Raw genomic sequence first — 18,055 nt, 5'->3', positions numbered from 1 at the left:
GGCTCCCGGGCTCAGTAGTTGTGGCGCACGGGCTTAGCTGCTCCGCAGCATGTGGGATATTCCCAGACCAGGGCTCGAACCCGTGTTCCCTGCATTAGCAGGCGGATTCTTAACCACTGTGCCACCAGGGAAGCCCCCATTCTTATCTTTTTTGAAATATGTCCTTAATAACAAGAGTGGTACAACATTATATATTCTAACAATACAAACAGAGCGGGAAGCTGCTGCAACCCCCGTCCTAAACCACACAGCAGTAACCGCCGCTCTCAGCCTGTGGTCCCCTCCTGGCCCCTTTCGACAGGTTTCCGCACACGCACTGCTATTGATGACAAGGTACAGGATGGTGGCTTCTTTCTCCCTAGGGGCAGAGTTACCTCCTGGGAGATGACAAACCCTGGAGCTGAGTGTCTCGGCCATCTGTCCCCCGGGCACAGGCAGCATCCTTGTCCTTTTAGCTGCTGTGGTGCAGCCCAGGCGAGGATGCACACGTCAGTTTCACCGTTCAGGCCCCTCGTGGGCTTTTGCGTGTACCCAGTTTCCGCATCACAGACAACAGTGCAACAAAAGCCCTCCTACATTTCTAACAGGGGTGGAAGTGGAAATGGGGCTTTAGGCGCCATTACCTTAGGTAACGAGAAAACAGAGGTTTTTTAAACAGGGAGTTTGTGGGAATTCCCTGGTGGTCCAGTGGTTAGGACTCGGCACTTTCGCTGCTGTGGGCCCGGGTTCGATCCCTGGTTGGTGAATTAAGATCCTGCAAGCCGCACGGCACAGCCCCCCAAAATAAATAAATCTCATCACACACTCGAGTGTAACCAATAGTTAGATACTCCATGCAAGCAACACAATTTGCTGAGGAAACCCAGCTTTAGTCTAAGCACGGACCTCTGCAGACTCAGGACATCCCTGTTCAGTTAGGTTCAAGCCCCAGGAACAAGTCAGCTGGAGGATGTGTTCCAGCTGGTGTGAAGGCAGCTCTGCCACTTACTGGCCGGTGGCCTTGGCAATAACAAAGCCATCCTCTGTGGGTGTGTCTCACCCAGAGGACTGTGCCACCCCCATGTGGCAGATGTTCTGGGATGTCTGGAGACATTTCTGGTTTGGCAAGTAGGGAGGGTGCTGCTGACCTCTGGTGGGGAGAAGCCAGAGACGCTGCTAAACGTCCTACATCACACAGGACGGGCCCCGACCACAGGCTGACCCGGCCCCCGAGTGGGCAGTGTGGAGGCGGAGAGGTCCTGCCCCAGAGCACCGACCGCCGACTCTGGGCTCACAAGCTCCTTTAATCCCTGTTACCCAGTTCCGTGGTGGTCACCCCCACTTTCCATGTGACTCAACCAAGGCTCAGAGAAGTGAGGGAACCAGCCCAAAGTCACACAGGGGCAGAGCTCTAACACAGACTCCACGGCCTGCGCCGTTAGCACAAATCTCATTTCCCCGCCTGGAAAATGCACCTAATGATAACACACAACAGGACACCAGCCTGAGCACCTCACAGGACTGCTGCAAGCTTCTAACAAAACGGAACACGCGATGGTGCTTGGCGAGGTGGGGGAGTCCCGTGAATGCTGAAGGCACCAGGCACATTATCGGACGAGCCCCGGGACAAGGACACTGCGCCCCGCCCCACACCTCGGGGCTCCCGGTCTTAGAATCGCCTCTAAGTCTCCTACGCAGGTCCGGCCGACACCTTCCTGTGCGTGTGCGCCTCACCTTGCCAGCGTAGTGGATGATGCAGAAATCAGCTTTGTCCTTCAGCTGCTTGGGCTTCTGGAACTTGGGGTGGGTGCCCTGCTCCTGCACCACCTTCTCCACGAAACTCTTGTCCGTGGCTTTGGGGAACCAGCACTCCTCGTCCAGCAGGGCCAGGATGCCTGGGGGGCCTGCCTGGAGGAAGCACGGCGTCGCACGGGTGAGCTCGACCTGGAAACCCACCCATTCCTGCCCTCGTAAGATGCCAAAGCCCAGAATCTCTCCAGAAGGTAGGCAGGGCTTCCCCGCAGGGAGGAAAAAAAAGCAGAAGAAGAAGAAGAGGAAGCAGCACTGCCGAAAGCACTCAATTTAAGACTCTAGCCCAAGAGAAACTTCTGGGGTCTAGGCTACAGCTGCATCAGAAGGGCTCTCCAATGAGTGCACTGGAAATCCCTTGGCGGGCTTGATGGGCCAAGCAGACCCCCGGCCCACGTCCAGAGGCTGCCCCCAGCAGATGCCCCGTTCCCTGAGTCCCTCCGCATCCCCTCCCCCGCCCTCCATATCCACACAGCTACATGGTGACAGGTGACACTTAGGACAAGCCTCCCGAGGAGGAGGAAGCACCCCAGAGCCCCAAAGCCTTCCGTACACTGAGTTTATAAAACAAGAGAGCAGACTCGGACATCGTGGGGACTGGCTGACAGGCCTGGGAGCCACATGGGTTCCTGCTTGTTAGAAAATGCAACTGATGAAAAACAAACTCATCGCAAAAGCAAATCGTTTCACGTCAGAATTCTGGGTAGTTCCAGCCCCAGAAGGGCAGAGCGAAGAGGGCGGGGGTGAAGCCGCCCCCCAGGTGTGGCTCTTACTGGCTTCTCGATGAGGTCGATGCAGGGCTGCAGGTCGAGGCCGAAGTCGATGAAGTTCCACTCGATGCCCTCGCGCTGGTATTCCTCCTGCTCCAGGATGAACATGGTATGGTTGAAGAGCTGCTGCAGCTTCTCGTTGGTGTAGTTGATGCACAGCTGCTCGAAGGAGTTCAGCTGCAAGAGGGAGACAGGGTCACGGACGTGCCCACCCTCCCGCTACACGGCCTGCAAGTCCCTTGGCAAGGACCTCCTGGGGCCCACGGACCTCGCCAGCAGCCTGGTGAAGTCCCTTATCTCGGGATAAAGTTTTTAAACGCATAAAATAGATTCTAAAAGAAAGAAGTTATGTGGAAATGTGATTATCAAAATATTGTGACAGGAATACACGGTGCTCCTTCATTAAAAGGCACAAGCCACGGGCTTAATAACTTCCAGAATTTTGAAGGAGACGAATGTAAATGATATTATATCTCTTCAGTGACTGTTGTGACGTGAAAACGTCTGATTTCTAGTGGTGACACATCCAACCACTGTTAATGCAACTGAGGTCTGCACACTCTGCTCAAGCCACAATTCAAAACACTGCATCATTTCAAGGAAAAGTTAGTAAAAATAAAGAGGTGATTTTTTTCCCCCACCCACATTCATGGTTCCTCTGAAATCTGCCATGGACCCCAGGTTAAGTACCTCTGCTGATCTACTTTATCAGTTTTTCCTACCTGAAGTCTTTATGCGCAGGGACAATAACTTGTCACACCGCTCATAATATTTGAGAATACATAAATAATAAATCAACAGAAAGCCCCTGTCTGTGAGGCCTCCTGGAACCCCATCCAGAAGGTATCATTCTTGCCAGCATTTCTGGTTGGCAAAGGGCATCTTTTCTTTTTTTTTTTTAAGTTTTGAATTTTATTTTATTTTATTTTTTTATACAGCAGGTTCTTATTAGTTATCCACTTTATACATATTAGTGTATATATGTCAATCCCAATCTCCCAATTCACCCCACCGGGCATCTTGTTTAAGCTAAAAATACACCCAACCGGCGTCTTGTGTCTCCACACAAGCAAGGAGGTGGCCAGCTCGCATTGCTGTGGGGCTATGGGAGAAAGGACCCCAGTCCCAGGAGAAGGCAGCCCAGAGGCTCAGGAGGCGGGAGGGGGCAAAAGGGAGAAGCTCACATCGAAGATCTCGAAGCCGGCGATGTCCAGGATCCCGATGAATGAGGCGCCCTGCCTCTTGGTCTTGTCCAGAGCCTTGTTGATGCGCAGGACCAGCCAGCGGAACATGCGCTCGTAGGTGGCCTTGGCCAAGGCCTCAATGGCAAAGTCAGCCTGGTGGGGGGGACACCCGGGGGGGCGGGGAGTCAGATACAGGAAGCCTTCAAGTCCTCATTCCCTCTGCCCCAGTAATGTCCCCTGTGGGCCGCCTCCCCCCCCCCCCCCCACCAAGAGAAACAGCCCTAAGGATGGAAAAAAAGCTTCATGCACAAATACGTTCACTGTGGTGGTGTCTACAATGAAGGAAGCTGCAGTAACCTAAATATCCAACAATACAGGCAGAGTGAACTCAGACATCTGCAAAGACCTTTTTAAAATAAATGGGGACGAACTGAAGTATCTACAGAAGAAATGACAAGATGTCCGAGATTTGCTTCAAGTTACACAGTTAGGGGTGCAGGGCGACCAGATGAACCAGGAACCAAGCTTGGCCTTGAGTCAGTGACTCCTGAAGACGCCTGTGTGATGGGCACATGGGCTCCCTGCGCTATTCTCCACTTTATTGTGCAAATGTTCAAGAAGTTCCGTAATTACATATGGGAACATATGTATATGTATAACTGATTCACTTTGTTATAAAGCAGAAACTAACACACCATTGTAAAGCAATTATACCCCAATAAAGATGTTAAAAGAAAAATTATACTATATTCTATAAAATGAAACATTTTAATGAAAAATAAAGAATTCTATTTTTTTTTTAAAAAAAGAAGTTCCGTAATTAAAAAAAAGGGTGACAACTACGTTTAAAAAAGAAAGAAAGGGGGCTTCCCTGGTGGCGCAGTGGTTACGAATCCACCTGCCAATGCAGGGGACACGGGTTCAAGCCCTGGTCTGGGAAGATCCTATACGCCACGGAGCAACTAAGCCCATGTGCCACAACTACTGAGCCTGTGCTCTACAGCCCGTGAGCCACAACTACTGAAGCCCGCGCACCTAGAGCCAGTGCTCTGCAACAAGAGAAGCCACCACAATGAGAAGCTTGCGCACGAAACGAAGAGTAGCCCCCGCTCGCCGCATCTAGAGAAAGCCCGCGCACAGCAATGAAGACCCAATGCAGCCAAAAAATAAATAAATAAGTAAATGAAAAAAAAAGAGTAGTTTAAAAGAAAAGAAAGAAGGAAAAGGCCTTGCAGGAAGGAAAAAGCTGCCCAGTAAGCATCACTGGGTAGGACTGGGGCAATTTTTTTCCATCTCTAGACTTTTTTGATTTTTCTGAATCTTAAGTGTTCATGTCGTATTTTCATAATGGAATAATTAAGCTTCTTTAATTATCAGGGAAATGAACAGTTGGTCATAATCATGCCCGCTGTCTTCTGAAAACAGCTTTGGAGGGAGGGCTTTGCCCAGCATCAGCTGTCAGCCACCAGCGGGAGGCCCCGTGGACGGCACCCTTTGGAAAAAGAACTCAGCAACGTGAATTCACAGTAATTTTGAGAGACGGGAGGAGCAGCGGCCTAAAACCACCCAGCGCCAGGGCCGTGAGAGAAACTAGAAACCACCCACAGAGGCCCTGCGGGCAGGGACTCGGGTCGTGGGCGGCGGGCACACGCGAGCAGCACAGGCCCCTGCCCGGCTCTCGCCACGTGCGGCAGGACAGCACGTGGGGGACAGACAGCCCTGAGGCCTGGGCTCCAAGAATGGCGGGTGCCGCCGCCCTGGCACCGGGATGAGTTGTGCTACAGGAACGCTCTGGGCTTGTTTCGCTTCATCCTGGAACAGGATACCCCTGCATCCTCGCCCACCAATCAGCTCAACATTGACTCCAGGGAACAGGCACATGGCAGCCCAGAGTTCCCACCGAGGGTGGCGCTTCCTAGGCGGGGGCCTTGGCCATGTTCCTGGACCCTGGTCCCAGCTTCCTTGTGCTCTCAGTGGGGGTAACACCACCTGCTCTCTGAGGTGCTGTGAGGACCCAGTGAGGAACCCAGGTGACAGTACCGAACTCCGAGGATGCTGCAGCGCAGGCCTCAACCTGGCCACTGCAGCGGCCCTTGCGAAGGAGGCGGCCCGACCCCAGCCCAAGGGCTTACCTGCTCCTTCGTCTGAGCCTTCTGGACGTAATCCCGTCCCACCTTGATGCGAGGGGTGAGGATTCCTCTGGTGAAATCGGTCACGTTGATACCCAACAGGTGGGACACTTTTTGGGCAGCTGACGATTTTCAAAGGGTAAGGAGGGAAGGGGTAAAAGGCTTGAATTAAACCCAAGAGAACGGGTCCCTCTGCTCACCCTGGGAAAGTTGTGGTTACTGGGCGATCGTTACCGGACAACCAGCCCGGGCCCCGGCCCTTCCCCCACGGCACACGGAACAGCCAGCTCTCCCCTCGGACAGGCGGCGGCACGGGTCCTAACCGGGGGCCTGGCGTCTGTACCTCCGCACACCCCAGGCCATGTCCTGAGTGTGAAAGAGGGTCCTACCCACAAACAGGACTGACTTGAGGCAGCGCTGCCCCAGACACAGGGGACGGAACAGGGCAATCCACACGCGCGTGGGTCAAATTTTTTCAAGAGCCCCTAAGAAGCGCATGTGAAGGCTAACGTAAGCGAGTCTCCTGCAACGACCCAAGGGACGAGCAGTGACCGAGGAGCTGGGGTGACGACACTGCTTCATGTCCTCGCGAGTTCACGTGCAAGGCAAGTGACAGCAGAAATGACTGTTTTACAGAGACAGCCGGTCTGGTCTCAGAACGAATGAGGGGAAATGCTGGGCCATAGGATCATGGGTTTTTGAACTCATTCTGATGCTTACTCTGTGAAGCAGCAGGGTCGTGTTCATGTGTGTTTCACAAAAAATACAGTGACGGGCAGCCACAAACACACACGCAACAGAAAAGACAGGAGTGTGTGGAATTTCTCCAAGACTCTTTCTCCTAAGCCAGTGCAAGCCCAGGCACCTGCCCCTCTACTTCAGGTGAGGGGCCCACGCGGTCACCTGTGTTGTCGGGCATGGATGCCTGGTCGGTGTTACGCTCCTTCTTGAAGACGATGTTGCCGAGCTGGAGGACCCCCGAGATGACCCGCAGCAAGCCTTCAGGTGCAATCGAAGGCAGGTCAGAACCAGGCGGGGGGTGGAATAAGCCCCTGAGTGGGGTGTCTCCCCCCAGAGGCCCTCAGGCAAGACGAGCCACGTGGGGGGCACCAGGCCTCGGCCTAAAGCATGTCTCCAGGGCCTCTGGCTGACCTCAGCTTAGATACAAGCTCCGTTAACATTCCCAACATCTCCAAGTCCGGACCAAGGCTGCACCTCTACCCAGGGGCACGTGGTCTATTTTTATAAAGTTTTATGGGAACACAGCCACGCCCATCCATTCACATGCTATCTGTGGAGCAAAGGTGACTGACCCTAACGCTAGAGAATGGAAGTCCCCCAACGCAGTCCCCCAATCTTCTTAAAATAAAGCCTTCAGGCCCTCCTCACCCTCCCTCTAGAGAAACGAGAAGACACAGGCAAGCTGCACGCTGTGTTCACTCTGAGCTTCGCCAACGCGGAGACCCCAGCCAAGCCCCTTCCACGCTCGCCCTGGACAAAGCAGGACTAGCCCACTTTTAGCAAATGGCAAGAACACGAGTGGTGGACCCAGACCCTGGGCACTTAGTAGCCTGTCCTCTGTTCCCCTATGTCCCCAGGCAATACGACCGGGAAGAAATAATCCTGAGCCTCCGATCTGAGGGACCATCTACCCCACACTCAGGGCCCTCCTCCCGGCTGTTACAGACTCCCTAAGGGCCGGCGCCAGCAGGAAGTGCTCCCCAGGCTGCCCCGGGAGGAGCGGCCCTCACCCATCTGCTCCTCCTCTGGGATGCCCATAATCCGCATGGCCTCCATGGTCTCCTGGAACATGTCCTTGTCCTGCTGCCCGGGGATGGTGACGTGCCCATTGGACAGGAAGCGGTATTTGTTGTACGGCTCCAGCAGGAGATCAGCTGTGGGGGGCAGAGGGCAAGGTTTCGTGAACGTCAGGAGGTGCTGGAACCAGAGGCTCCGGTCAACACCGTGACCTCAAAGGTGTGGGAGACCGGGGAGCGCCCTGAAATACCCCAGAAACCGCGGAGTGGCTGGAAAGGCCGACTCTCCCCAGCGTGTGAGATGGGCACGCACGTAGACCCCCCCCCCGCCCCCCGCCTGAGAGCACTGGGGCCCCGAGGTCCGCAGCTGCACAGGGACCTGCCAGGCTTTCCTCTGGCGTGGTCGGAAACAGAGGCCAAGCCGTCAGCCGGCCCAGGGGCGGAAGTCACGCCCCTCTGGCCCACCCAAAGGCCGAGATTTCATTTCCTAACTGCAGTGTGTGGCCCGACAGCAGGGGGAGCCCCCGTGTCAGGCTGTGGGCCCACCACTCACTCTTGAGATGCTCCCCAGCCCCAGACAGCAGGTAGTAGAAGATGTGGAAGGTCCGCTCTTCCTTGGCTTGGCGAATGGCACGAGATTTCTCCAGGAGGTCTTTGCAAACGTTAAGGAATCGTGCTCGCTGGAGAGGAGGCAGCCAGCCCTCCGCATGCCCCCAGCCCTGTCCAAAGCCACGGAACTTCACCAGCAGAAAGTGGCAGAACAAAACAAAGGCCAACTACCTTGGCCCTACCCTCCACGGGTGTAGCCTGTGCGAACAGCAGCCCTCACACTTGGGAGCCTTATCTGTTTAAAGGGCCCCCTTCTCACAAGAGAACAGAGCTCAGAACACTCTCACCAGCACAGGCTATAACACCAGGGAGAAATAAAGTAGCGTCCACCCAATTCCACTCGCTGGGACCCACGCTGGATGATCTTCCATGGTTCCATCCCATTCTAAGCTGAACTTTTTCCCGCCCGTAAAGAGAAACCTAAGCTCTGAGCTGAGGTCTCAATGAGCTTAATCCTGGTCCTCTTCCGGGTGGCACAGACAAGGTGTCATAACAGGCCCGGAGAGGGGAAACTGCTGGAATCAGGAAGCAGCTTCTTCTCCATCAAGGTCACACCTCTCCCCCCCAGACCCAGAACACTTGTTACAATTAACCACAAGGATACAAGTCTCAATGTTGGCTCCCACAATGTAGCCATTGACGTCAAAGTTGATGCGAATGAACTTGCCCTAAGGAAAGACGGATGAAGAGATCAGAGGCCCCATCCTCCAGTCCCACCTCCCGTGGTACAGCCTGGAGGCAGAAAGCCAAGAGACTGAGCCTGTGTCCCCGGCCAGGGGCCCCGCACCCCAACGGCATGGGTGCTCGGGACTCAGAAGGGCCACATGGCTAAGCCCGAGCCGGGCCCAGCTCCAGCGGTGCCCAAGTTCCGCCACAGAGGGGAAGAGGGGAGGAGGGAAGAAGTTATCTGGAGGTGTTCCTCCTGCCTGGTCTGGCCCCGCGTTCTAACTGGCTGCCGGTTACAGCAGGACAAGCAGGGCACCGGCAGGGACTCCCCACTGCCTCGCTGGCTTTACCACCTGAGCCGAGCAGGCTCCTTACACAGGTGCGTGACCCAGCCTACTGCACGCAACAGGCCGGGAAGCGCCAAGTCCGACCCTCCTCCGCGTCTGGGGCGCGAGCGGCCGGGGGGAAGGCGCCCGTGAGCGCCGGCACTCACAAATCGAGAGGAGTTGTCGTTCTTGACGGTCTTGGCGTTCCCGAAGGCCTCCAGGATGGGGTTGGCCTGCAGCAGCTGTCGCTCCAGCTCGCCCTGGAAAGGAACCCAGAGGGGCAGTGAGGGCCAGGCAGCGGCGTGGGCCGGCAGACCTGCCCCGCCAGGTGGAGGGGAGGTGGCAGAGCTGTGTCCACACATCCGACCTGCCAGGGACTGGGGCTTCCGGATGGGCTCTGGCCACACCGGTCTTGGCAATCCCCGTGTCACTCCAGAGTGACCTTCCCGCCAGGCATCTGGAAACCCTGCTTGGTTTGAACTTACTTCCCTGGGCTAACCGACCAGGGATCGAAAAGGAAAGCGGGTGGCTCACCCAGCTAGCTCTGGGGACCTGGCCCAGTGGCCTGGATCAACCCTGGAGGATGCGTCGCGAAGTAGCACGTGAGCCAAAAAGAGACATGAAGGCACCATTCCTTCCCCTGGACAGTTTCCTTCCCAGGTATGCTGGCCTCCCTCTGTCCTCCTTGCCTCTAATCCCCACCTGACAGACCACAAAAAAATTTTTTTTTCCCACAGGACAAGGAGAGAGGGAACCAGATCCACAGAAGACACCAGCTCGTCTCGTCCGTGTCCGAATAAACTCTGCATTCCTCTTGCTGGTCCCCTGTCCTCCACTCCCCCCGCCCTGAAACCTGCTCCCAGCAGGTCAGGCATCTGAGCATGGGATCAACAGGGCCCACGTTGCGCTCTGAATTACTCATCAAGAACACCAATAAACCCTACTTGGGGTCTCATGACACCTGGTGATTGACAACATGCCCCCTTATTTATGCCTTCTTAACCCTGGATCCTCACGATACTGAGGGTAGGAAAGACAGAATAGCCCCATTTCAGAGAAGAGAAGACAGAGGTTGAGGGAGGGGGAATGATTTGCCCAAGGTCATCCAGCCATCAACCAGCAAAGTAGGTCATCGAATTCAAGGTTTCTTCCTCACACCTGTCAGTCACTGCCCTGTCTCCCCTGCATCCCCGGCCCCACCTGGGGGCTCTACCCTGTCAGGTGGGCAGGCCTTTCATCCTGCCAGCAGGCCAGGTAATAACTAACACTGCCTGCGGAAAATACGGCTCTTGTTCACCTTCATAGCCGGGCACCCTCTAGGGAGAGAGGACATCACGCAAGGGCCAGGTGGGGTTTTATAGTTATCAGCAGGGCTGGAGTCAAGCCAGGACTTTCCGAAAATAAAGGCTGCCTGTAATTTGTGACGAAGAGCAGAACGGGTAGTAGCAGGGGCTCCCGGGAGAGCCGTGAACTACAGCCTCCCAGGCACACCTGCCGCAGACGAGACCTGTCGGCAGAGCACCCAGGATGCTCTGGGGTCGGACCGAGCCCACCAGAGACCAGAAGGGGCCCCGGCAGACACTCCTCTTCCCACAGCCAGCCCCGGTCAGGGCTCCTCCCAGGGCTGGGGAGTCTTGTTTTCGGACCGCACAGAGTAAGTGGAGGAGGGTCAGTGGAGCCACAGGCAGGCTCTACGGGAGTGCTTGGCACCAGCGGTCATAGGACACTGGGCCTCCATCCCCCGGGCTCAGGCGGGCCTGGGAAGGCGGCCAAGGCAGCCCATGGAGCCAGATTTGGATGAGCTCTGCTCACCCACCCGCTACAACATCCTCTCAAAGCACAGGCCAGGCTGCCAAGCTGGCCGAGCCACTCCTGTTCCCGCAGTCAGATGGGAGCTTGGCCCCTACCGGAGCCTGCCGCCAGCCTGGACGCAAAGCTAAGGCCTCTGTCGGGGACACGGGCTGCTACCGTGGAACGTGGGACCACCAGGCCAACCCAGGAGCGACGACCTCGGATTCCCAAGCCGAGCTCCCTGGTGACAATGGTGGCGGCCAACCTATGGGTTTCTCTTCATTGAGAACAGAAGAGACCCTTATTTTTCAATGAAATCCACATACTGTGAAATTACAAGGTAGGCAGTGCGTGCTCATGAGGTTTGGAATTACCCACACGGTTCCCGAAGGGCTTCACTGGGTGGAGTTTCTGCCCGGGGCTCTAAATAGCACACAGAAAACAGAGCGAGGAAGAGGAAGAGCGTGAAAGGCCACTGTTCAGCCTCTGGAAGCCCACCTGGAGAGTCCCTTCACCAAGCTCTGCTTTGCCAACCTGCCGTCTGGCCAAAGCCCGGTCCCCCACAAGGTTAAGGTGTGGGGTGTCCCAACGGGCAGTCTTGGGATGAGCACCTGGGTCACGGCGGGGCGCGCACGCCCCCAGAGTATGCTGCGACAGGCCCAGAACACAAGGGTGCAGACCAAGTTCAAGAGTGTCTCGTGGCCCAGCTGTGTGTGGGAAATCCCTTCACAGCTTCAGGCAAGGAAATCAACCACACTGGTCAATGGCCTTCACAACTGAGGGCCTGAGCGGTCACGGGAAGCCAGGGGCAGCCTATTCGATCGCTCGAGTTGAACTTGGAGCCGGAGACAGGGTGCCCGCCACACAAAGTGACCTGAGAAAGGGGACGTGACAAGTGTGCCCCTGCATGTCACAGCCCTCACCTGCCGTCCTGAGTGCTGGGGGCCTGCCTTCCCCCCTGCAGCTGGAGCAGCCCATGACGGAAGGCGCGTGGAGCCCTGCTCTCGTACCGCCTCCCATCCCGCAGGGCAGGGACTCCAAGGCCACCCTCCAGAGATCCAGGCACATACTAGGCATTCAATGAATAGTTGGGAAATGGATTTTACTGCAAATCCAGAGATGGAAAACCACAGCTAGAGAACTCCTAACCTCACAGCCCTGTTTTAAAAATAGGTCCCCTAAAAAGAATGGAAAATGGGGGAGGGAGGTGGGTAGAGAGAGGGAGCAAAAGAAAACTTGATTCGTTTCTAAATATAACTCTTGGAGAAAGATTCAGAATGCCTTGCGAAGTTGGACACATGAAAAGTTACTTTTGGTTCGATTCCAGAAGACTGTGCTCTAGGACATTCTGCAGGACACACCCCAGATCCACATGCAAAGAGACACACACCACTACTTACTTATACAGGCTGCACACGGCGCCCCAGGAAGGGGGGGGCACCCAGATGGCACAGTTCCCCCGGATGGCTTGAGGGGACACCACTGGCACTTAGATTTCACGGGGAAGTTTAAGAGTGTGTGCTTGAGAGAAAGAGAGCACCACACGGGCATGCTTCCGACTGACCACACCTCACTCTGGGGAAGCCTTGTGCGTGGCCTTCCCAGCACTGCTTCGGGCTGGCACTGTGGTGGCAGGCGGGAGCCACCCATCTCCATCTGGTCCAGAACACTGAGCGTGTGAGGGTCCAGGAGGGCAGATGACCACTCCGCTGTGCCTCGGTCAGGGTTCTGCACGGGGCCTTCCGTGCCGTGTGCCCGTGGGAACTCTGGGCCTGACCGGAGCATCTGAGAACAGCTAGGCGGTGAGGCCTGTCCCCATTCTGCAGGAACTGTCATTTCAGAGTGCACGCGAGGTCACCGTGTGTCACAACCCAGCCCCTCCTCCCAAGACAGTCAGTGAGCCGAGCCTACAAGAAGAGGTCTAGACGCAGAGAGTGACAATGGTGTGGGGTGAAAAGCTGCTTAGGAAAAAAAATCGTAATTCAAGGGCACACGATGGACAGAACACGCATTCCTGGTGTAGAACGTGCAGTAAACGTGCAGCTCACCTAGCGAGGACACTGCTGGGTTCGACCACAATCCACCAAGAGGGAGAGGGGAAAAAAAGGGAAGTGAGATGTCTTTCCAGCTGCCCGTTCTCTCTTCGCTGGGGGCTGTCCACCCAGAGGCACTTCAACAGCAGGCAACAGAAGCAGGGGTTCCAGTGCAGGCCTGCCCGAGATCCTGCACGTCTCCATCAACTTGAGAGCCAAGTTTCGGAACCTCTCTTCCGACCTCAGAGGTGGGGGCCACGCAGCATTAGCTGCGAACCTCGGGCGGTCTCCGGTTTCCATAGCGACTCAAAGTTAGCAGGTCAAGGGAGAAACGGGCGGGCTACCACCAGACCCACTCCCAGCCTCAGTGAAAGCAGGCCTGGCCTCTGCTTCAGCCCCCCAAACACTCTCATTTTGAGCCAAACCACGAATCCTTGAGTTCTCTTCCTCGGGGAGGAAGGCCTGCACTCACCTGGTCCTTCTTGCTCTTGTGGGAAGATGCCACGTGAGCCAGGTACTGAATGACTTTCTTGGTGTTCTCCGTCTTGCCAGCTCCAGACTCGCCCCTGCCGGGACAGCCAAGGAAGTTCTCAGGGGAGAGGTGGCCAAACCCTCGGCGTCTGCCCCTTCCCCACTACGAGCTCTACCGTCTCCCATTCTGTGGGGTGCCAGTGAGGGACCCAACAGCCAGGAGCAGGAAAGGGGACGGGCAAACAAATGGTAAGCTCTGAAACCCTCACTCGGGCCGTTTCCCATGGCCCTCCGCAGCCCCGACCAGAGTAAACTTCTGTCCGCTGCCTGCCCTGGTCACTTAGCAGCCTTTGCTTCCAAATGTCTTAGGAGTCAGTTTTAGGCGGCTGTCGACTCAGGGGTCAAAGGCATGTATACATGTTCCCTCGAAACTTCACTCGAAGGAATGTTTCGTGCCGTTAACTTCCTTGGCTACGGGTTTATTTATCAGCTCCTCGTTAGGTTCAGAGGACGGAGGTGAGAAGCCCAGATAAAGAAAGCCGCGGTTCGGCACCAGAGTGAACGTGTCCTGGGGGCCCAAGCAGCTCCCAACCCTGCCTTGTTGAGAAGATGCTTGCTTTTCCTCTCCGCACTGCCACCCTCATCCCCACCGCCTCCTCTGAGGAAGGAGATTAAATCTCTGGCCGTGAAATCAAGTTCATCCACGCTGCAGGACTACTAAGGAGCAACATGAAGCCTGGCCCTTGGGCAAGCGGCAGGGGCTTGAACTGGGCATGGATCTCATCGATCTAGGTTTTGGTAGGGGTCTTCAAGAGTGAGAACAGATCAGGGTGACGCAGGCCCTGCCACCCGGACAGAAACACTTACGTGCACAAAATGGACTGGTCCTCTCGGTCTGAAACAAAAGAGACATCAGGTTAACCTCCAGCAGACATGAAAAGCCTCCCGCTCCGGCTTCTGAAGAGCCGCCCATCGCCCTGCCCACTTCCCAGGAGCGTGAAGCCTGGAACGCTGGCCCTCCGTGCCACCGTCACAGGGAGGAGGGACATTCCTGGGTGGCAGTGACATGGGGCAGCTGCTCCCTCCTCCGGGAGCTCAAACTGCCCGCCCTGGCCGCCCACGTGGCCCCATGACACTGAAAGAGTTCTGTTGCTCCCCCCCCGAGAAAGCCAACCTCTGGAGAGCTCCCTGGAAGTCCACTTTCCTGCCCCGCGTGTTTCTAACTGGAGGTTGACGCTGTTAGAAACGAGGGCTGTGGCAGGTGTTTTAAACGCTGTCCCCATCTGGGTAAGAGGCACAGGTAAGACGTGGGGTGAGCGGTGAGGTCAAGGCCGGCTTTGCCGTGGGACAGGCCTGGGCTAAGATGCTGTCTCGGCACGGCCTTCCTGGAGCCCTGGGGGATGATGGTGTGCGTGGAAGTCACACACATGAAAGCACCAGGGTGGGGTCTGGCACGGGGAAAACTCTCAGGAATGGGAGTTTGGAGGCAGCTCGGAAAGAACAGCGGCTCATCAGAATCAGCTTCTGACCAGTTGCCGTGAGCCCTGTGGTCTCCAGGCCCGGGGGTCAGGAACTTTCAGCAACTCTCCCAGCTCTGTGAACCGGTCAGCAAGTATGGATACAAACAATGAACTCCCCTGGAAGGCAGGAGGAACGGTGATGCCAGGCTTTGAAAGAGAAGTTTCGCAGAAACGCTTTAAGATATTAGGGCTGACCTGGCTCAGGACCGAGTGTGCAATTTTAAGCAACAGCTGAAAATATAAACTCATTTTATCCCATCGCCTGGGAGACCCCCACCTCCTGGAGGTCAAATCAGCCTGAATCCAGGACCAGGCTACTGACCAACACTGGGCTGCAGCGAGGTCAGTAATTCCCGAGTCTCGGTTTCCTTATCCATAAAGTAAACATGCTACTAACTCTCTGGCAGGATTAGTTTGAAAAACAGAAAGAACATGAAAAGGACCCAGCCCGGAGCCCTGTAGACAGAGTGAACCCCACAGGCGGCTGCTGTCTGTCCACTTCCCCATCGTGAAGTCGCTGTGACGGGTGGCGACGGCTTGGTCGGGGCAGCGGGAGAACTAGCTGAGAACTAGCAAGGGTTCTGGTAGCTGTCAGTGGTGTCAGTGCTGGATAGACACCGATGTCGGTGATCTGGAAGGACACCCACACCGGCTCAACTGCCCAGCCAGGAACCTGCAGGGCGTCGGGAGGGTGACTCAGGGCTGCCTGTGTGTATGGCCTCGGGAGACGGACTTAGCTGTTCGGCACCAGTAAAGACACTGTGCAGCGAGGCCACCGGCCTCTCCGTGAGGGAAGCCTCCAGCGCACTGATCCCAGCAGCCTGCACGGGTGGGCATTTATGACCACCTCTTCTCCTGTCTCGGGAGGGAGAGAGGAAGTCCGGCCGGGGAGAAGTAAAAAGAAACCGCTCATCCAACACAAGCTGCAGCTGCCCCCGCCCTCCCTCCAGCCCCTGGAAATATCAACAGTGGGGGGGGTGTGCGGAGGGAACCCGGCCACTCACACAGACACAGCCCACACCCTGCCCCGCACCGGGCAAGGGCTCAGAGCAGACCCAGAGGGTGACCTTGCTGCACCCTCTCGACTTTCCCACAGGACCAGGCCCTGCGAGGCTGCACAGCAGGGGCTGAGATAGACCGGGCTGAGTCTCATAGACCCGGCAGGATCCCAGGGAAGGCGGGGGGGGGGGGGGGGGGGGGCGGGGGGGGGCGGGGGGGGGAGGCACGGTGGGAGCGGTGCCAAAGTCTGGGTAAGCCGTGGCAGCTTCCAGCACCCACCCCACCTTGATGAGTCTGGAACCAAAACAGCTACGACGGGGCTGCACCTCCCCCACTGCATGTCGGCAGAGGCCCAGCAGCAGGCAGAGGCCCAGCAGCGGGCGTGTTCCGTCCCCGCTGGGAGAGTGGCAAGAATGTACCTGTACGGGCCGGGCGGGTGGCGGGCGGCTGCCACTACCATAAAAGGAAACGTTCCCATCCCTCCCAGAAAGAACTGTTTTCCCAGGGCTGCCCAGGCCTGGTCCCCGGGATGGCTGGAATTCCTCTGATTGTGTGAGAAGGAGTCGGATGCTGAACTGCTGAACAACAGGAAGCAGAGCCCCCAAACACACACATGTGGGCACACACACACACACCCACGTGTGCACACGCAGGGACGTGCACACGCGTGCACACAGTGTATGTACACGGACACAGGCATGCTTAGGAGCATGTACACACACGTGTGTGTGCACACAGGCACATGTACACACAGACACACACGCCTGTGGGTGCACACACAGGTGCACGGCATACAGAGATGCACACACACAGACACGCACATACACACAGGCCTGCACACGCTGCAAATCCCAATTTCAGACCCGAACTCCTCATGTAACCTCCATCCACCCCACCATCTCCAGCTCTCCCTCCCCTCTGACCTTCCACCTCCAATTCCTGAAGCCACGTGACCACTGTCAACACAGCGTGAAAGGAAACCCTCCAATCCTTGCATGTTACACTGTAAAGAAACCTTCATTTGCTTTGCCAGAACGTTCATTTGGGCAAATGCTTTCACAGAGGAAAAGCGATGGGAGGCCTTTCTGATTTCCTCAACTCTGCCCCCGAATCCACCTGCCCACCATGCATGACACTGGGGCCCCCAGCGTCGGTCTTCGCAGTTTTTACAGTGGGTTTGGGTCTGTAATCTCTTAGGAGGTAGGTGAGGCAGGCGCTGTCCCTGGTCTGCCCAAGCCTGTCTCACCACACTTCTGCTCGGTTCCTGAGCTCAGAAGCATCTCTTCTGGGTAGGGGGTGGAGGGAATTCTCAGCAGCCAGCCGGCTCTCCACCTGGCTCAGTTTACTCTGCCAGAGACCCGGTGCATTCCGGCTGGGACCCTCCTTAACACTCACTCCCCACATGCTCAGCTCTCAGGACACGGACCCTCGAGAGTCCAGACCTCTCCATTGTTCGCTCAAGTCCTTATTTGGGTCTACGTGGACCGAAGGCTTATTTGAAAACACCCTTCCTTCCTCCACAACAGAGGAGACAGACAGACAGACAGGAACCCGACAGCCCAGAACCAGGGGAGTGCGCCCACCAAAGACAGCCCTGTTCTGGGAAACAGGCTCCCTGCAGAATGAAGACGTTAGCCTGACTTAGACCCCTGAACCCCTCCTGCCCTAGTACTGACTTGACGGGGACGGGGTAGAGACAGAATACGAATCTCTTCAGGGCTTTTCAACTCTTTTAAAAGCAGCAGCAGCCTTTCCTCAGGATAAAAATCTTCCTGAGTCCCTAATATGAAGAGCAGGAGATAAAAATCAGAGTTGCTTGGGCAGTGGAGATGTGGTTCCTGAGAGCACACTTTACAACCACCAGTCCATGTGTCTGGAGCAGCGGCGGAGAGAAGAAAGCCAGTGGCTGCGCGCCCTAGAGCCCGGGGCACGATCCTCGCTCTGCACGGCCCCTCGGGATGCCTGGCCCCTTGGCCTCTGGGGAATCAGAGGGCAGGGCCGCTCCAAGGACC

The 18,055-nt window shown here is 56.4% G+C and overlaps 1 protein-coding gene across 1 annotated transcript in view; it reads right to left on the bottom strand.

Moving 5' to 3' along the window:
* The window catches only part of MYH9 (myosin heavy chain 9), an 89,071-nt gene that overhangs the window by 26,291 nt on the left and 44,725 nt on the right, over positions 1-18,055 (bottom strand). The window contains exons 4-14 of the mRNA XM_060164558.1: positions 14,392-14,419; positions 13,526-13,619; positions 9,397-9,489; positions 8,842-8,905; positions 8,182-8,280; positions 7,623-7,766; positions 6,775-6,870; positions 5,875-5,993; positions 3,743-3,895; positions 2,562-2,735; positions 1,714-1,887 (exon numbers count right to left, since the gene is read on the bottom strand). Of these exons, the coding sequence (XP_060020541.1) occupies positions 1,714-1,887; positions 2,562-2,735; positions 3,743-3,895; positions 5,875-5,993; positions 6,775-6,870; positions 7,623-7,766; positions 8,182-8,280; positions 8,842-8,905; positions 9,397-9,489; positions 13,526-13,619; positions 14,392-14,419 (1,238 nt within the window). The remainder of the gene's footprint in view (positions 1-1,713; positions 1,888-2,561; positions 2,736-3,742; positions 3,896-5,874; positions 5,994-6,774; positions 6,871-7,622; positions 7,767-8,181; positions 8,281-8,841; positions 8,906-9,396; positions 9,490-13,525; positions 13,620-14,391; positions 14,420-18,055) is intronic.

Source organism: Lagenorhynchus albirostris, chromosome 11 (assembly GCF_949774975.1).
Source record: "Lagenorhynchus albirostris chromosome 11, mLagAlb1.1, whole genome shotgun sequence".
Classification (NCBI taxonomy): Eukaryota; Metazoa; Chordata; class Mammalia; order Artiodactyla; family Delphinidae; genus Lagenorhynchus; species Lagenorhynchus albirostris.
The sequence above is the reverse complement of the archived record's forward strand: the minus strand, read 5'-3'. Positions and strand labels throughout refer to the sequence as shown.